Source organism: Ursus americanus, chromosome 7 (genome assembly GCF_024610735.1).
Source record: "Ursus americanus isolate L20-20 chromosome 7, mUrsAme1.1.p, whole genome shotgun sequence".
In the NCBI taxonomy this organism is placed as follows: domain Eukaryota; kingdom Metazoa; phylum Chordata; class Mammalia; order Carnivora; family Ursidae; genus Ursus; species Ursus americanus.
The window spans coordinates 34,817,065-34,836,287 of NC_142133.1; the positions used below are offsets into that span (position 1 = coordinate 34,817,065).

Below are 19,223 nucleotides of genomic sequence, written 5' to 3' on the forward strand. Positions count from 1 at the left end.
GGCCACCATGTATTTCCCGTTTCATCTCTTACCACACCCCACTCCCCACACCCTTGTAACTTCCAACAAAACTGTACTACACGGTTGCCTGAACCAACCCATGCTCTTTCTTCCCTATAGCTAATGCCCTTCATCACCACTCCCATCTTTATAAAGGTGATGCCCTCTTACCCTTTGAAATGATCATTGGTACTTGGCCCCCTCCTATCACTAGTCGTGGGCTCCCTGTGGTGCAATAAAATTAAGAACAGTCACCTCTCTACATTACATCTTCATTCAAAATCCCTTCCTTGTTCAGAATCTCTCAACGCTAGAACAACTCATATTTCACAATAAGCAGCAGAGTAGTCGATTATCAAGAAATGGAGAATAATAACCCTTAGTGTTTGTCCTCTGGGGTCTCATTCAGTGGCCTTATCTTCTTTTCCTCAAACCCTAATGCTCGACTATATATAACTCCAATGAATAAATACCTGTAGGAACCATCTGGAACAGAGCTTTCCCAAGATCTTGATACCAAAGGATTATGATCAGAATCATAGCCATCCTGCTATCACTTCTCACATACAAGATAATGCAAATGCCAAGTTTATGGAAATCACATAGCAACTAAAAGAAAAGTGAGGTATCCTATAACTGTAACTATACACCAGTCAAAATAGTGGAAGGAAATTCAAGATGCTCTTGGAGAGCCGTAATGTAACCGCTAATCAGTAAAGGCATGGCCCAGGACATTACTGGCTTATGCTTCTTGTCCCAGCACAATTATTAATGGCTTCTTACTTTCCTCTTGAAAATGTCGGTTTGGATTTTAAATTATATGACCTTCCTGATTACTAACTCTCATAAAAGACAATATCAAAGAAACAAAAGGGGAGATCATTGAAGGCCAAACTGTTGAAGCCCCTTGTACACTTTATTCCATTAAAATGGTCAACCAGTTCGGCGCTCCTGATTCCCTTCAAGTGCCCCAAATTCAGTCCTTTCCTGGTATATCCACTCCCAAATTCCCATAACAATTTGTGGAAATTTTCTAGCACTTCTCACTATCTTAGCACCTAACTCTGTAAATTGTAATTGTGCATTTCCTGACTGCCCCATGGGGAGGCAGTGTTGCATAGGTGTTATGAGCACAGGTTTAAACACCGGAAAGGAGACTAGTAACCTAAGTGTTCAGACTAGAAGTATGGCCTCTAGGGCCAGACCACCTGTGTTCAAATTCCAACTCTACCACTAACTAGCTGCGTGTCCTTGAGCAAGTTACTTAACCTCTTTGTGCACTCAGTTTCCTCATTTGTAGAAAAGGAGATAATATTATCACGTGGGGTGGTTGTGCCTAGAACAGAATCCTATGAGCGTGTAGAAAGTACTCATGAAGTGCTACCTACTGTTACTAAATGGCGATGCATGTAAAGTGCTCAGCACAATGCCTACTGCTTAGTAAGTACTTAAGAAATATCAAGTGTTGGAATTATTAGTCTTTATAATGCAAAAGACCAACTAAGCATTCAAAAATCAGTTTGTGGAAACAATAAATATTGTGCGTTGCATTTACGCATATTATAAATACATCCAGCAAGATGAGAACTGAGAAAAGCCAGATGCTTTAGCAGAGATAAAGGCGTTGGGCATTGGTGACTTTTGAAAGTGCACTGTCAGGGCATCATAAATGATGGAACTAAAATGTAATGAGATGAGGATCTTAGTGGGAAATAAGAAAAAAGTTTGTTTATGACTTCTAAGAAGGAAGCTGAACATACACAGCTTCTCCTCCACCACCTACCCCCCTATCATCTACAACTGCTCCACCCCCCTAAAAGAGAAAGTCTTAAGGAGGCATCTGGGGGAAACCTGCATCGGGTCCAAAGACGAAGGACATTGACATTGACATGTAGCACACTTGTAAGAAATTCTACTAGAAACAAAACAGATGGACTGAGTTTGAAGGAGGTCAGCCAGGATCTACTTTCAACGCTGTTGCCAAGTTGTAGAAAACATGTAGAGGAAGATTTGGAAGGAGCCCCAAGAACAGTCCCGAATCTGGAAGTGAGTTTGAAGTAAAGAGTGGGACATAAGAGGGATGAGAACCATCTCGTTGGGGCCTTTCTGCATTGTGCAGAATAATCAGGCGGCAATAAGCCATGAAAGAGAGAGCTCATGAATGCCAGGCATCTTCAGGACAGTAGTTCTGTCCAGCATTGCTGAGTCCTCCCCATAGATGCTGGGCCTCCGGGGAAATGGCAGAGCTCTGTCTTTGATTCTGTGGATACAGTAGGGATCAAGAAAGATGTCAGGAACAACAAAATAGGAACCTGAAGTAGAGACCAGGCCAAAACCCCCTACAAATGGCAAGATGGAATGGATTCAGCCATGTCCAAAACACACACACAAAAACCTTGCAAGGATGATATTCATCTGTGGGAAATGATGAGGGTCTATTTCATTGCCTACTCTCCTCTAAGTGATGGAACTTTAGCCATCAAAACCAACTCCTTCTCCCAGATTGAGTTCTTAGAGAAGTTTATAAGTGTGAGATGAGAAAACAAACAAAAAACACAAAAAACTATTTGGGAAGCAAACACCAGACCCAGTAACACCTTCCCACATTCAAGGATGACAATAGGGCCTGTAAACTTTCAGCAACTTAAAGAAGGGATTAAGCAAAATTCCCAAGGTGGAAGAAGAACATATATACAGAAAGAATTTTCAAAGCAGAAGAGGTTAGTTTTAGCATTATATGTTTTATAATTTCAATGACATTAAATAAAATAAGAAGTTTATGAAATAGACAAAGTATGGATGAGAAGACAAGGAACCCGGAACAGTTAACAAAATACGAAATAATAGGGAAAGATGTAAAGTCACCTTAGAAGCAGTAAAGAGCAGAGCTGACAATGCAGAAAATGAAATAAACAATGGGGCGCCTGGGTAGCGCAGTCGTTAAGCGTCTGCCTCCTGCTCAGGGCGTGATCCCGGTGTTCCGGAATCGAGTCCCACATCGGGCTCCTCCACTATGAGCCTGCTTCTTCCTCTCCCACTCCCCTGCTTGTGTTCCCTCTCTCACTGGCTGTCTCTGTCACATAAATAAATAAAATCTTTAAAAAAAAAAGAAAAAGAAAGAAAAAAGAAATAAACAATGAAGGCTTTTGTTTGAGAAATTCTCCAAATTTAAGTAGGGAAATGACCTAGAAAAGTTAATGAGATCATTTTTAATTTCAAAAACAAAAGAAGAATTTTATGAAGGGAAAAGACACAGGTGACCTACAAAGGCTCTGCAACATTAAATGGTGGAGAATTTGATGGATAAATTTATGACCTAAACTGTTATATTTAGCAAAGATGTCACTTACACGTGAAAAAAAATAAAAAAACATTTTCAAACAGATACGGGTATCTTCTAAAAAGGAGAGTAAGGATAACTTTCAAGAAATTACAAAAAAAGTGAATCAAGATTTTAAAAAATCCTTAATTTAATAGTTATTAATTAAAGGAAGTGTCAGTGACCATTGAAGCCATTTAAGCAAATATATGTCTAATTAGTATCATCAGTAAATTTTCAGATGATAATGCATCTACAAGAGCATCCTGTCATGAGAAAGGAAATAAGAAGATTTTGGAGAGAAAATATGCTATTTCTGACTATTCAAATCCCCTGGAAACAATGTCCACCATACTGAATATTACGGAAAGTACATTCAGTTCATCAGAAGACAGTTTAAGAAACTTTTCTCCAAACTCAAGCAGAAAGAATACAGAGATGAAAATGACGAGACAGGAGATAAGTAATACAAAGCCTAGTAACAGGATATATACACACACACATATGCACAATAAAAAATATATACTATACAAAAATGATATACAATATATTTACAATAAAAATTCTAAGAAAAGAAAGAATGTTTAAAGGATTTACCAAATACTTAACCTAATTAATTTTTTGAAGGATTCACCACTTACACAACCTTAGATAAATCCCTACAATATAAGATTAAATAGAAATGTCTACATTCTTCCAAAAAAGAAAAATAAAATAGGTTTCCTTTCCCCCTGCAAAAAAAAAACAAGATTCAGATTGACATTAGATTTTTTTTCTTTTTAGTCTACAATATTAAATGCTCAAAAAAACCTCAATAATTATAGAGTCCTGAGTGAAATGTGATATTGAAATTCCATAACTAGTCTTTCTCAGACATACAAAAATTCAAAATGTATGCCATCCACATACCCTTACTGAAAAAAAAATCACTTGAAAATATTGACATCGAAATGGAGAATATGTTGGAAATAAAGAACAAGAAAAAGATACGGTATAGAAGAAATAGAAGTAATTGGCCCCGGAAAAGTTAGTATGAGGTTATACAGCAAAACATAAAACTTAAAGAATAGATTCTCAAAAAGTTAAAGAGAAAACTGTAAATTTTTTATACAGGATAGAAAAAAATTATACTACATTCATATAAAAAAAAATGTAGTCTGCTTTTAGCTCCCAAACTCTTCTTCCTTCCAAGTCTACCTACTGGGTAGTAGGAGGTATGGAAATCCCTAAATTTTGAACCATAGTGATAATAAGAGTCCAATAGTGGTGACTTTTAAAAAATTCCTGTAAGTGAAATGCTGGATCTTTCCAATGTTGCCCTCCCCCAGTAGAATCTGGATGTTTAAGAGGGACTAATTTCCCTTTGTGAGTAGGTCCTTTGGTTTTGGACCTGTTGGTTTTGCGGCCAGTTCTATCACAGAACAGAAAATTTCAGTAATAGACTCTTCCAGAAAACAAAACAACAACAAAAAAAAAATGAGACAGTCTCCCAATTTATTTTAGGAAGCTAGCTTATATCTGATACCAATATCTACTAAAGATGACACTTTCACATGCAAAACTTCTGACCAAGTTGAATAAAAACTTTAAATCTCAAATCAAATATCCTTAAAATAAAACTCACAGTGTAGTAAAAACATACTATACCAAGACCAAGTAAAATTTATCCTAGAAATGCAAGGGTGCCTCAATATTTAGAAAATGTATTAAGATAATCCTCATCTAATCTTGACCGCCAAAGATGCAAACCAAATTATTTTCTCAGCAGAATCTGAAAAGTCATCTCTCTGAATACTTAAGCGTTCAAAGGACAGAGAAAGTATGAATAATAATTAATGAGGTTGAAGGAGGGCACGTGATGTGATGAGCACTGGGTGTTATATGCAACTGATGAATTATTGAACACCACATCTGAAACTAGTGATGTACTATATGTTGGCTAATTGAATTTAAATAAAAAATTTAAAAAATAAAGTAATTAATGAGGTTGTTTTAATAGATATATTTTGAATCCCATATCCCACAGAGAATAAACTTTCCTTTCAAATGCCCATGAAATAATTATCAAGTTACAAAGAATGCCTCCATATATATCCCCAGGCCCAATTTTTCCAGTCCACATTCTCAGCAATAAATAACAGGAAATGAATAGCAAAAGTACAGTAAAACTTCAGCTGCCAGAAAAATATATAGATTTTTATATTATCTTGTAATGAGGAAAACTGAAAGAAAGTCACTGTCTAAGACAGAGGTTGGCAAACTACGGCTTGCAGACTGTTTTTGTAAATAAAATTGCACGGTCCCATCCCCATACTTTATTTATGTCCTCTCAATGGCTGCTGTTGTGTCACAACGGCAGATATGAGTAATTGCCATGGGGACCAGCTAGCCCCCAGAGCGTAAAATATTTAGTGTCTGGCCCTCTATAGAAAGCTTGCTCACCCCTGCGCTAAGAAAACATTTGCATCCCAATAGAAAACTGAGGAAGGGTGTTGATAGCGCAGGGTCCACTGCAGGGGCGCGGGACCTGGGGAGTCACCCAGGAGCCCACACTTAACAAAGGTCTGGCACTTAGTTTAATGCGCTGCTGTCACCATCTTGAAATTCTTAATAATTTTTGACAAAGAGGCACTCCTTTTCATTCTGCACTGGGTTCTGCAAATGATGTGGTTGGTCCTAATTGATACTCAATGTTTTTAAAAACAGAAAACCGGTGTTATACCCAAATAATGAATCATGGAACACTACATCAAAAACTAAGGATGCACTGTATGGTGACTAACATAACATAATAAAAAAATATTATAAAAAAATAAAAACAGAAAACGAACAATAAGTATGAAAAAAATCTGTGGCTTATAATTAAATACATCCAAATGAAAATTATAATGAAGATCCATTTTCATTTGTAAAACTTACAGATATTTCAGAAAGAGAAAATCCCAAGTGTTAGTGAACGGTAAGAAAAGGTGCGCTTCAGATCTTACCGCTGGGCCTTGAATAATCAGGTGGGAAGGGCGTTGCCGCGGCCACCGTGTCCTGTGGGCTCACCGTGTTCCAAGCAAGATGCTTGACACCTGAGGAACATTAAATTGAATCCTTAAAACAATCCTTAGGAGATAGATACTATTAACCCCGTTGCATAAAGGAGGAAACAGGAGTTTGAACTCACACCAGAAGTTTGAATTCACATGAGCACTCCCCAAGTCTGTGCTCATAACTGCTGTTCAGAACAGCCTCAGGAGGAAATTGTTCCACATTTATGCATAAAGAAATGCAGTAATTACAAATATATAATTACATATATAATATATAATATATATATATAATATATAATTACATAAAGAAATGCAGTAATTACAAATATATAGAAAAGCCCCTATTTTCACTCTCATTGGATATATAGAAAAGAATTTAAAGCTACTTTGTTTATCCAAGAGAGACCCTCCTGTTGGGGGCAGGTATGGGGAGGAGAACAGATAACTTTTTTTCCAAACTGGAAATCTTAACCCAGTGCAAGAATTTAAGCATCCAGTAAATATAAGTTTGAGGTTTTCCTCCCCGCCCCCCACTTCTCTCACTCACATGGCTTGCTGTGCCCTCGAGGTATACACATGGAAGGGGCCTCTGACTTCCTGGGCAGCCACAGTACTGATCAGACCCTTGTCTGGTCATGGGCACCTGGAGGTCATCCACAGATCACATTGGTGGCTTTGGCTGGTAACCTGGGGGTCTCACGTATCACATCCCACATTTCAATAATGGGAAATACCTTTTGGACAGCTAACCAATGTCTATTTTCTTGACAACTACAGCTTTGAGTTGACTTTGCACCAAACATACCAATAATTGATATCAGATCATATTTTAGGTTTTTCCTGGTGTGCGTGTGCTGGAAAAGGCAAATTAGTGGAAGTTACAGGAGTACATATTTTGCTATAATATCCTTTTGATCTGTTCCACAAGAAAAAATACAGTTTACATATATATATATATATATATATATATATATATATATATATATATATATATAAAACTTACACATAATTGACCAAAAGTTTCACATAGTATTACTTTCTGTTATAGCATGCAATCGATCCTAATATTTCTGTTCCGTTCTATTTCATTTTGTTTTTAATGTTGGCAACATCCCACCAAAATGATTTCTCAAATCACTAATAGGTTGCATTCTACAGCTTGAAAGTCATTGTTTTTACAGCCATCAGTCAGGTTGACTAAAGGGAAAATTCCTCACAAGTCAGTAGGGTGGGGCTGGGCATCCTGGGCTCGGGTCTCCGCAACAGAACCCAGAGCTCCCAAATTCAAAAGTGCAGGGCTCAATGACTTGGTTTGGGTCTGGACTGGTATCTTAAGAAGTTGGAAGAGAGACAAGAGTCAAGGTCAAGCTTTTTAAGCAGGAGGGAGTCTTGGGCAGGATTCTGGTCAGTAATAGGTGGATGAGGGCTAAGGCCTGGGCTGGGTTTAGGGCTCCAGCCAATTCAAGTGCAATGTGAGGTTAGGAGGAATGAGAGGAAGGCCAAGAGAAAAGCTGGGGAGCAGAGGGAGGAGGCAAATGAACGCTGGGCCTTTGACGGACGAACTAATTGCTTGTCCCACTTTGTGGCGCCTGAGGCTGTGCACCCTTCCAGGATTAGCTGGGGACCTGGGTGGGTCACTTAGGACATCAGTGACTTCAGCTGGGTGGGGCTAAGGAAAAGTGGGACTGACAGTTTTATAATTTCCATCGTTAGAGCAACTCTCTCTTCCAGGATTAAAAGACTCGTGGGTGAGGGTTCCAAATACAAGCTCTGTTTTCCCTTTCGTCTTATTCTAACCCATGTGCAAAAGAAGGGGGGACAATTTAAACTCAACTTGGCTCACTCGATTCTTTCTGACTCTGGTTGTGTGTGTGGCTAATGGAAAGAGCCTGTGTTTTCTAAGGAGCTTAACCACAGGGAGGTTTGGAAACTCACATAAGCACAAAAGAATGTATTTCAGAAAACAAATCAGAATGAGACTCAGAGTTCTTCTTTTGCTCCTACTCTTTGCATATTAGATCTTTGGAAGTAATTAAGCAGTAATCTGAGAGCAACGCTGGGTTCTGTGTGAAATCCTTCGCAGGAAACTCAGAATGAATGCAATGTCTCAAAAATTTATTGACTTCTGACTATGTTCCAAACACTGGAGAGAGGTCATAGAAAAACAAAAATAAGGAATTTTGGAGCCTCCCCAGCAGTTACCTTCTTGTGGAGCTAGTAGTGAGGACTGGTGGCTGTGCCATCCCATCGTCTGGGCAACCCTTCCCAAAGCCAGGTCAGAAGGTGGTGCGAGAAGGCATTGACTGTGATCTTGAGTAGACCCAGGTATATTGAATGGACCTTCAAACACAGAACTCTGTAGGACTGTATTCAGGTAGAGTTCCCAGAGGCCACTTGAATTCCAAATTTTGCTGAGACTTATACCTCTGGAACCAAGGCACAAAATTCACAAGAAGGAGCCTGAATCCTCCACGTTGTACTGATACCCAGCTAGATCACAGAAATCTTCAGGGGCTAGAATTACATTTGAGTTAAGATTTAATTGAGTCAAATATCAGGGACCTTTCACATCTGCTGATTTTCTAGAACATGGGCATTTCAGCTCTCCAAGTATAGTTTGCCTAGCAACTGTGTCTTAAAAGCAGTTTAAAAAAAAAAACATAACAGAGTCCAATGGAACATTTCCAAGTGCTACATATATCTGGACTAAGAAGTTTTTATTTCCGCCTTGGAGCTTTGGTAACAATGGCTGAGTGAGCCATTACTGCCTGAAGACAACATCAGGTCTCCATAACTGGGATTTTAAGATCGTTAACTCTTAAACGGGTTGGCATGATAAATGAGATGTTTTATATATTGTAGGGTGGTGAGAAGCTGGAATTGAATCCACGCTCTGCCACTTCGCCATCCAACACCTTACTTCTCCTGGCTGTGACCGAGAATCCACTTAGGTCCTCAGGGTTGAGAGGAAGCCACTGGTCCAAACATGGACACACCACCCTGGGTCGATTATTCTAGGAGTAGCTACTAGGGCAGATTCCAAACCAGCAAATCAGTTTGTAAGGCAAAGAGCAGGCGAGACATGCATGTTTTAATAGAAAGTCCAAACTGAGTCAAAGACCCAACATATCTATTCCTGTGGGAGAAGGACAGATGTTTGAGTGAGGTCACAGTGGATAGTTTCTGAGGCCCCATGGATGACATGTTTAGAGTTAAGGGTTAGGAAGTGTAGCTGTGGCCGGTGGGTAGTAATGAGGCAGGGGAGCAAGACTGTGGCACCAGGCAGGTAAGTCTTTTGCTCCCGCAGATTTGGGTTAAAGAAATATGAGCAGTACCCCCAACATGCTCACCTCCGTGCTAAAACCATAAGCAACTAACATGGGGCTCTTTCCTTTTCCAGGGTGTAATTTGATCTTGGGGTGGGACAGAGCGTGCGCGTGTGGGTTAAGGAGACTTAGCAACAAGGACTAGAAGGATTCCTATATTCCCCTGCTCCTTTAGTAGGTTAGGCCCCTTGGGATCCCATGGTAGTCCAGAGAAGACAAAAAGAGTTTGGTTTCCAGAATCTTAGAGGGTTATATTTACCCTCGGTGCTTAAGGGAACGGACTATGTACATCTCAAGTGTGTCCCAAAAAGGGTATATTTTAGTCAAGGCTTATATAACTCTGTAAAGAATGATCATGTATGAATATGAAACCACAGGCCTCAACAGTCTGAGGGCAATTATTGGCAGAGTTGGGATAGGAGAAGCAAGCCTGTCAATATCTCCTTACCTCCAATTTTGTCTTAAGGGTCTCATTTTATTTTCTTCTTGAGAAAATACAGTGCCTGCCCAGCAGCAAGAAGTTTTCCAGATAGATACAGACTTTTCTTAACACCCGGGAATATCTCTTGGATCTTTCTCTGTACCTAGCATCAACAAATCACATGAATTTCACCAAATTGTATACATTTTACGTGTCAGATAGAAAATAGTGAAAATGAAGTGTTTTGTGACAGTGTGGTAGTGTGAATTACCATGGAATGACCCTGTTTAAGTAAAGGAATGCAAATTGATTTGTGGCTGTTAAATAAGGCCCATCCTTGAGAACAAGGAAATGGTAACGTGAGGACTGACTCCAGACCTGTGCTCCGTAGGCAGATAGCCAAGCATAGTCCCTCAATTCTCGTTCAAGTCCCTATTTTACCGACACTTTGCCTCCTCCCCTCTCAGGACAATTCCCCCACTGCAGGGCTTCTCTGCTAATAAGAAAATCAAACTTGGGATGAAGGAGGTATGGGGCTTCCTCTCTAATCATTAAGCATCTCACACTACGCCTCAGATAGTACTTGTGCTGGTCTTGTGGACCAAACACAGCACTGCATTTCAGAGGGGGGCACAGATGACCAGTGTTCAAGGAAATCTTCTGATTCCGGTGGAAAGGAGTTGTAGAATTCTGGATTGGACTATGGCTCATCAATCATGTGGTGCCTCTTCCGAGGCACTTGCATAGCATTGGACCCTCACCAGGACCCCCAGGACAAGACCATCTGCCCCATTGCTGGAGGAAAGCAGCCAGGACCGGTCTTTGAGATTTGAAGTATACAACTGAATCCTGTCCGAAAGGATGACCAGGATTCTAATGAAAGAGGATTTCCAAAGGTTAAAAGCCCAGGGCCAGTATATGCACTTCTGGGGAGCTCTTGGGGGACTCCCAGCTGCCATTAGGTTTCATTATTGATGATTAGGTGGTCCCATTTACCAAGGAGCTGTTCTCTAGAGTCATTGACCCATCTGGGAAGGCTCCTCAGGTTCATGCAGGGTCACAGGAATTGGCTGGAGCTGTCTGAGTACCAAACCCAGAGTGTTTATCCACACGAGGGCGGAAGAGCTAGTGTCCAGCTGGCAAAAGATCAAGAGGCTTCCTTGAGCAATAGAGGCTTCTTTCCATGCTCTTCTTTCCTCCATCGAACAAACAGGTTGATGCTGGAGAGGCAAATATCCTTAAATCCCTCACAGAGGGAGCACACACAAAAAAAGTGATTACAACCCAACATCAGAGGAAAGTGACTGAGAGATGTACATGGTGCCCTGAGAGCAGGGGCAGGGCAGTGAGCCCCATCTATGTTGGTCAAAGGCAAGAGGCAGAGACTACGGTGAGTCTTAAAGAATGAGTAGGAGTTTGCCAGTGTAGACACAGAGTGTCCCAAGCAGCTGGAATATGTGTAAAGGCTGAGAGGCTAGAATGAAAGAGTTCTATTGGAAAAGGTTTATTTTTTAAGAAGAGGGGTCTCCATCCCCTCCTCACCCGGATCCCTTTCCCCATCTGCCCATCTCCTCACCCTCTATTCTGTAGGGCTCTATGCTGCTGCCACAGGAACTTGCTTGTTCTTCCCCCAAACAATTGTTTAAATATGTATTTCTCTATTTCCTAGAAGAGTTCAGTGTTTCTCAAATGCTGACTTACTATCCTTTAGGGGATTGCTTGTTCTGATCCTCGGTCTATTTTCCTATTGTTTGCCTTTTTAATATTTACTTGTACCAATTATTTACATATCCTGGACACAAATGTTTTGTCTTTTTTATTTGTTGCAGACATTTTCTTTCACTCTTTTCTTGTCTTTCCTGTTTATAGCATCTTTTTGTCATTCAGAATTGTAGATGCTTCACGTGGTCAAAATTATCCTTTTCATAAAAAACAATTCCTACTTTCTATACCCAGCTGAAGAAAGCCTTCACTAACCTGAGGACATAAACGCCTCCTATAATTTGCTCAATGGAGTTAAAGTTTTGTCTTTCCCATTAGATTTTAATACATCTAGGGTCACATTTGGTACGAGACAGTGATCCAACTGGTTTTTTCCCATTAGAAATCTATTGTCACAGCATCATTTATTAAAAGGTTAGTTCTCTGTCCTTAGTTTGAATCACCTTTTTCACTGAATAGCAAGACCCCAGGTAGATTGAGATTTGGGCTCTCTATTCCACTTCATTGGCTCCACGGTTATATTATGTATCATGCTTATGGGGTCATTATATCTGATAAGGCAAGTTTTCCAGCTTTATTATTCTTTTTCACAGGTGCCTTGATTACTTTTAGACCTTTAATCTTCATTTCATTTTTAAAGTCAGTTTTTGAGTTTTACAAAATATCCTTTCAGAATTTTTCCTAGAATTAAAAGTTATAGGTTAAGTTGGGGAAAGTGAGATAGCCCAATGATACGGAGTCTTTCACTGTATGGCTGTAACATATTGTGTCATTTTTGTTCAGGTCAGGCAGACATATCATTTCTGGATGCGGGGCAGAGAGAAGTGAATTCTCCTTATAAAGATGAAATACACTCGATCAGAATGAGAATTCTCGGGATATTGTACCATGAAAAGAAAGGCACAAAATCTATTGCACAGATTCATCTTAAATATCTATAAAATAATATGAAACAAAAGAAATAGCAACGAACAACTCTTTAGAAGTTAAAATTAAGGTCAATGAGTGCATAAAAAATAAAAGTGATCTGGAACCAGTGGAAACGGTACAAAATGTCAGAGTAGAAGGAGCAAACTCTTAACCTCAACAACTATTAGAATGACAGGCAGAAATGCAGAGCTCAGCAGACACAGACCCTCAAGTAAAAGGAAAGAGGCATCATAGCTACACAGAAGAATGGGTGAGAATAGAAAAACCTACTATGAAGTCACTGTAACAGCTTGAGTATGGGCACTGTGGAAAATACTTAGAAGCTGAATTGACGCAGTAGTAAATGGTATCAGTAAAACAGAAGTCAGTTTGAGGAAATCAAGAAGCCTTCTTCCAAATCTAAAATTCCGTAATTCCATATGTCCTAGAGAAAGTTTCCCTCTTTTCTAGGAAGAAGATTCCTTTTTGCTATAATGAAAGTCTGTATAGGTATTCTTTTTTTATTCGTTAGTAAGACTAGTTACGTTAGATTTTCTTAAATGTTGAACCATCAATACATTCCTGAAATAACCTCCACCGATTAATTAATTATTATTCTTTTAGATTCCTGCTGGATTTGTTCTGCTAATATTTTATTTAGAGATTTTGATCTATATTTACAAATGAAGTTTATTCTTTTTGAGGAGGGGGATTTTTGTGCATGTGTGTGTGTTCGGGCATCTAGTTTATGCTAATTTCATTTAAATAAATTGGAATTGTTTTCCTTCCTTAATCAGTGAATAATTTAAATAGCACAAACATAATGGTTTTCTAAAGATTTGAAATTGATCTGTGAATCCAGGTGGGCCCAGGGATTTTTTTTTTTTTTTTTTTTTTTTTTTTTTAGTGCATTAGTATGTGGAGTGGGGGTGGAAGGAGTGGAAGGTTGAGTGAAGGGAAGTTCTTTAACAAAAGTTAGTCTAAACACCTTTTCAAATAATTTACAAAGTTATAGAGGTTTCTGATAATGAATGCAGTTAATGGATAGGCTGAATGTGAAATAATAGAACATAGGTAAAGAAAAATGATACAAGGTAAAGAAAAATGAACACCTAATTAAAGTAACGTCTGCTTGTTTTCCTAGATCAGGAAGTGTGCTGCACCACTGGAATGAAATCTACTACTTTGTGGAACAGTTGGCTCATAAATTCATCAGGTGAGAAGGAATGTGTCGTGTTCTGCCATAAGTAAAACTAGCCTATGTTTGCTTTTCTACTAATTACTAGCTACTATGGGCATGCTTTTTGACAAAGGTAGACTCTCAGATCTTGGACCAGAGACTTGACTTTGTTTTCATCTTTCCACATGTTAGAATAACTTTTGGTTCTTTGTTTTCAGGAGGACCCTGATTTGGTTATAAGACCAAATTTTACCTCTGTCTTTCTTATTGGATTATATACTCTTCTAGAAGGATCATTAACATTTCTTTCACAGTGGACCACTCTAGGCCAGTTGGCTTATTTTAGTTGGACTCATATAAACAGTGTAGGGTGTAAGGTGACCGACTCATCCCAGTCTGCCCAGAACTTTCTCAGCTAGAGCACTGAAAAATCTCACATTCTGAGAGCTCTCCTCCGTCCTGAGCAGACCACCATGTTGGTCAGTCGAGCTATGTGTCCTATCAGATAGAATTCTCTGGGCATTCTTTATACCACTTTCCAAGAGAGGACAATGCAGTTTCGAACATCGTCACTATAAATGTTTCAGAACCTTGGAAGTCCTACTTCCCAGGAAGTATAGATGCCCACTAGTAAAGGAAAGAAGGTCTTTTCACCCTTCTTGGGTGCAGCCTCCAAGGGATGACACAACAGTGATAGCTTTCACGGATGTGCTTGAAGACAGTAGTCAAGGTGTTTGGTAAAATTGTTCTGATCGCTGTGAGTTCTAAGGCAGCTCCTCTTCTGTGTCATGCACCTGTAGAGTCTTCCAGCCTGTGTGAGTAATCATAAACCTCTCCTTTGAATAACGTTCTTTATCTCAGAAGACGGGTTGTCCGCTGAGACCAAAGTAATGACAGATGCATTCCCTGAGAATTCAGTTACTGGTCTCTTTCCTGCCAGCCTGATCGGAGGGAAAGGGTTAGGAGGTGTCCTCTCTGCGATGCCAAAAATTGGAAGCTGTAAGCAGGAAGCATCTAAACCCAGATGAATGGAAAAGCAGATGCTGAGAGGAGAGAGGGGGAAGGGGAGATAAGAAGCAAATACATGGGTGGTATTAGAAGCAAAATATTTGAGAGAATTGTAGAAGCTTAGAATTGAAAGCGACAACATCCCAAGTTATCGTAAGAGGTATTCGCTACCCTCAATTTAAACAGCTCTGGTGAGAAACTGCTGTCTTTGGAGGCAAACAGTCCAATAGATGGACAGTTCCAGTTTCCAGAAAAGCCTCTTTGTCATTGAGCCAACATGTCTTTTCCTATACTCTCATCCATTATAACCATTATATCCTTTGGAGTGCTATAAAACAAATCTGCCTCTAGACCCTTGACAGTATCTGCTGCGTCTCTGTTTGCTCTTCTGGTCTTCTGTTCTCTCTGAGGACTCTACTGGAAAAAGCTTTGAAGTTAGGCAGATGTGGATTTGAATCCAAGCTCCATTGTGCAACCATAGCAATTGACTTACCTTGGTTGAACCCTGGTTTCCATGTGAAAATTAAAAGACAAAACATGTGCAAACCAACTAGCCCTGCACCTGACTCAGAGTGGCCACTCAGCACTTCTCTTTTCCAGTTCATTCAGCAATTCCAGATGCCTCACTATCTGAGTAGCAAAGACACTGAGAAGTAGGGGTTGGGGCGACTTAACCCAATCCTTTCATTTTATTGACAAGGAAACTGTAGACTGGAGAAGTTGACATGATTTAATGCAGACCACGAGACACTTGCCTCGCATTGTCTCCTCTGGCCCTTCTTGGCTATGGACCCCCTCAAAGTATGTCACCAAGACATTGCAGTCATGCAAATTGTATTTTCCAAGTGCCTATAGTAGCACCAGACACACAGCACATGCTCACTCAGTATCTTCAAATAAATGGACAGATTTTGAAAAGGAATGAATGATTTATCTTTATTCATTTTAATAAATAGTCTAGGCAGCCGATACTGCAGGAGGGGGTATTCATTTAATAACAGTGGCTGATGCCAGTACAAATATTTCCATTTCTAATTTTAGTGGGATCCTTGAAATTTCAAGTTCTTTTATTTGTCTTTATTCTGACCCCCTCCCATTTTCCTAATAATGATGCTGACTCTTCACTATTTCCTTCAAGACCCCAACCCACACCTCTCACCCATCACTTTCAGCAAAGAACTTCACCTATTTCACCAAGAACCCTGGAAAGAGCAGAAAAGTGATGTCCTCAAGTTCCAGTCCTATTCTTAAAAGATGCATGCTTTCCCTTCCCATTGTCTCTGAGATTCAAATATCCCCCCTTTGAAGGTGACTCCTCCATTTTAGTCCATTTTATCCCATTGTCTCCAATCTCCTCCAGGTCTTTTTTCGCTCTTGCATTTTTCTCCATCTTTCCCCTGGTTCCATTTCCACATCAATAGACATAAACAAATGTCTCCTGCCCCGTGTATGGAAAAAAAAAAACAAACAAACCCAAAACAGAAAATAAATCTCCTAATTATGTCCGTGTATAGATACCATAGATACCTATTTCTTACTGATTTCTCACTCAGATATCTTTAAAGACTCAGTGTCTCCATATCCGTACTTTTATCACTCATTCCTTTGGCTTCCATCCCCCCCCCCCCCGCCACCTGCTGGCTCTCACCAAAGCCCCGAAGAGATGCCCCAAGAGGACAAAGACAGTGAGTGTCTTGCAGTGCTTATTCTGCTCGATACAGGAGCTTTGTTCGATTGAGAGTTTTCTCTCCTTGATATTCTCTCCTCCACTGGCTTCTGGTTTCTCCTTTCATCCCACCCACCAGAGTCGGGTCTTTGAATGTTGGTGTTGGTTCTAGCTGTGGCTCACTTCCCTTCTCACTGCTGACTGTCTTGGAACAATTCCACTCACATCAGTATGCTGAAAACTCCCAAATTAGGTCTCTCGCCAAGACTCATATACCAAATATACCAATTGCCTCTTGAAGGCCGACATTTCCCACATTTCAAATTCATTTTTTCCAGACCTGAACTCTATACAAAAGAAGCAGGATAATATGGTGCTTAAGAGCCCAAGTTCCAGAACCAGAAGCTTGGTTTTAAGCCCCAGATCCACTACTTTCCCACTCTGTGACCTTGGGGAAATTATTTTATCCTTTGGGGTCTCAATTTCCTTTCTTGGAAAATAGGAATAATAATAGTACTGGTCTCATAAAGTTGTTACAAGTTTAATGAGATAATACACACAAATCGCTTACAATAGTGCCTGGCACATAGTACGCACTTGATAAAGTTGACCGTTATTTTATTATTATGATAATTATGATGGTCATTATTATCATTTAGGACATGGTGTTTTGCTGATTAGCAGCAGTGAGGTGGTAACAGGCAGAATGGTGTCATGGACGGAGAGCCCAGGTCTGTTTCAGGATACCAATATTCAATTCGCCATGTACTGCTTGGGCTCCTACCATGTATTAAACACCGTGGTAAGCATTTCCAAAGATGCATCAGACGTCTGGTAACGAATGTAGACTTCATCCTGGAGGCAGTAGGAACCGTTGGAGATTTTATAGCAGATGAGTGCCAGGTCTAATTTATATTTTAGGAAAATAGTTCTGGAAGCAGTGGGAAGAATGAATTGGAACAAGGGATGATGTCCGGCAAGGTCACCAGCTAGGAAACAATTGCAGTGGTCAGATAGTTGAGGGCAGGTCCAAAGCTAAGAAATGGAAAAGGGGGGAAGAGTGTTGAGAAACATTGAAGGAAGTGGGGACTGTAAGATATGGAGGTCAGATCAGGGAACCTGATTGTGAAGAAACAGGTTCATGCTGTGACCGATGAAGCAGTTGGCCACCCAAAGACAGTCCCAAACGGACAATGGTCTCCTGGTGAATCCACTACACCCTGATAGGCCATCTTTTTTTTTTTTTTTTTTTTTAATGTTTGTTTTGTCTTTGTTATTTCTGCCGGTCCATCTTGAAGACAGACAGACATGTTTGGTCTTCAGCTGAGAGTAGTTCTCTCTCCCCGAGTGTGGGTTTTCCAGGGACAAAGCTCCTGAGCACCGCCATCTACAATCCCTGCTGCTGTGTTTGTGAATATTGAGAAGTGTAACTTCTTTTTTTTTTATAATAGTATTTTTTTATTATATTATGTTAGTCACCATATAGTACATCCCTGGTTCTTGATGTAAAGTTCGATGATTCATTACTTGCGTATAACACCCAGTGCACCATGCAATACGTGCCCTCCTAATACCCATCACCGGCCTATCCCATTCCCCCACCCCCCTCCCCTCTGAAGCCCTCAGTTTGTTTCTCATAGTCCATAGTCTCTCATGCTTCATTCCCCCTTCTGATTACCCCCCTTTCTTTATCCCTTTCTTCCCCTACCGATCTTCCTAGTTCTTATGTTCCATAGATAAGACAAACCGTATGATAATTGTCTTCCTCTGCTTGAGAGAAGTGTAACTTCTGAGCGGAGTGGATATTCTCGTGGCCCATCAGCACTTTCTGTCCTTAGACGATAACCTCCTTGGGAAACAAGTCAAAATTAAAAGTTGGTGATCCTGCTTTCAGAGCAAAGGGAGTTCGCAGTATGATCTTCATGGCTGATGGCATCCAGCCGCCCCAGGCTTGGCCACTCTCCATGTTGGCAGGTCCACCCAACTGCCATGGGATGTTATCAGATTTTATCAACTGGGGTCTCCCTTTTATAAACACCATGCAGACCAGTGCTCTTCTAGGGACATACCTCTTCAGACAGAGCATGGGGCCGTGATGAATTTTAGCTCTCGTACTTGTAATCTGCTCTCACTGAGCGGTGGTGTCAAATCAGAAGCAGCTTCCGGGAAGACAACGGAGGTCTTCCCGTTGGTCCACAGCTTCCAGTCTGCTGTGGGCTAAAGGCTCACAGCACGAGCTGTGTGGCCCTCTTTGGCTTGGAGGTCCTCAGCTCTGGCAGCCGTGATACACAAGGAAGGACAAGGGAGGACGACCGGAAGGAAATGGCGTTCCATAGTCTTTCTACTGGCCCTAATGGAATTTCTCTTTCTTTACAGCCCACAGCTAAGAATGTCCTTTATTGTCTTCTCTACTCGAGGAACAACCCTAATGAAGCTAACAGAAGACAGGTAAGGATGCTCCCCTTCCCTGTCTTTAAAAAGCCCACCTTTCCTTGAGTAGTTCTGGTATTGGTGCCCTGGTGCCGGCCCTGGGTGTCAGTCGTTTTAATCTTGTAGTTCTCTCTTTGCACTGAAGTCTTGAACGTTGCACATTGACCATCTGCTAGCTTACTCTGTGATGCCTGATGGTATTTC

The 19,223-nt window shown here is 40.4% G+C and overlaps 1 protein-coding gene across 1 annotated transcript in view; it reads left to right on the forward strand.

Moving 5' to 3' along the window:
* Positions 1-19,223, forward strand: part of ANTXR1 (ANTXR cell adhesion molecule 1) — a 213,269-nt gene that overhangs the window by 10,873 nt on the left and 183,173 nt on the right. Inside the window, exons 2-3 of the mRNA XM_045788146.2 lie at positions 13,880-13,951; positions 18,966-19,037. Of these exons, the coding sequence (XP_045644102.1) occupies positions 13,880-13,951; positions 18,966-19,037 (144 nt within the window). The remainder of the gene's footprint in view (positions 1-13,879; positions 13,952-18,965; positions 19,038-19,223) is intronic.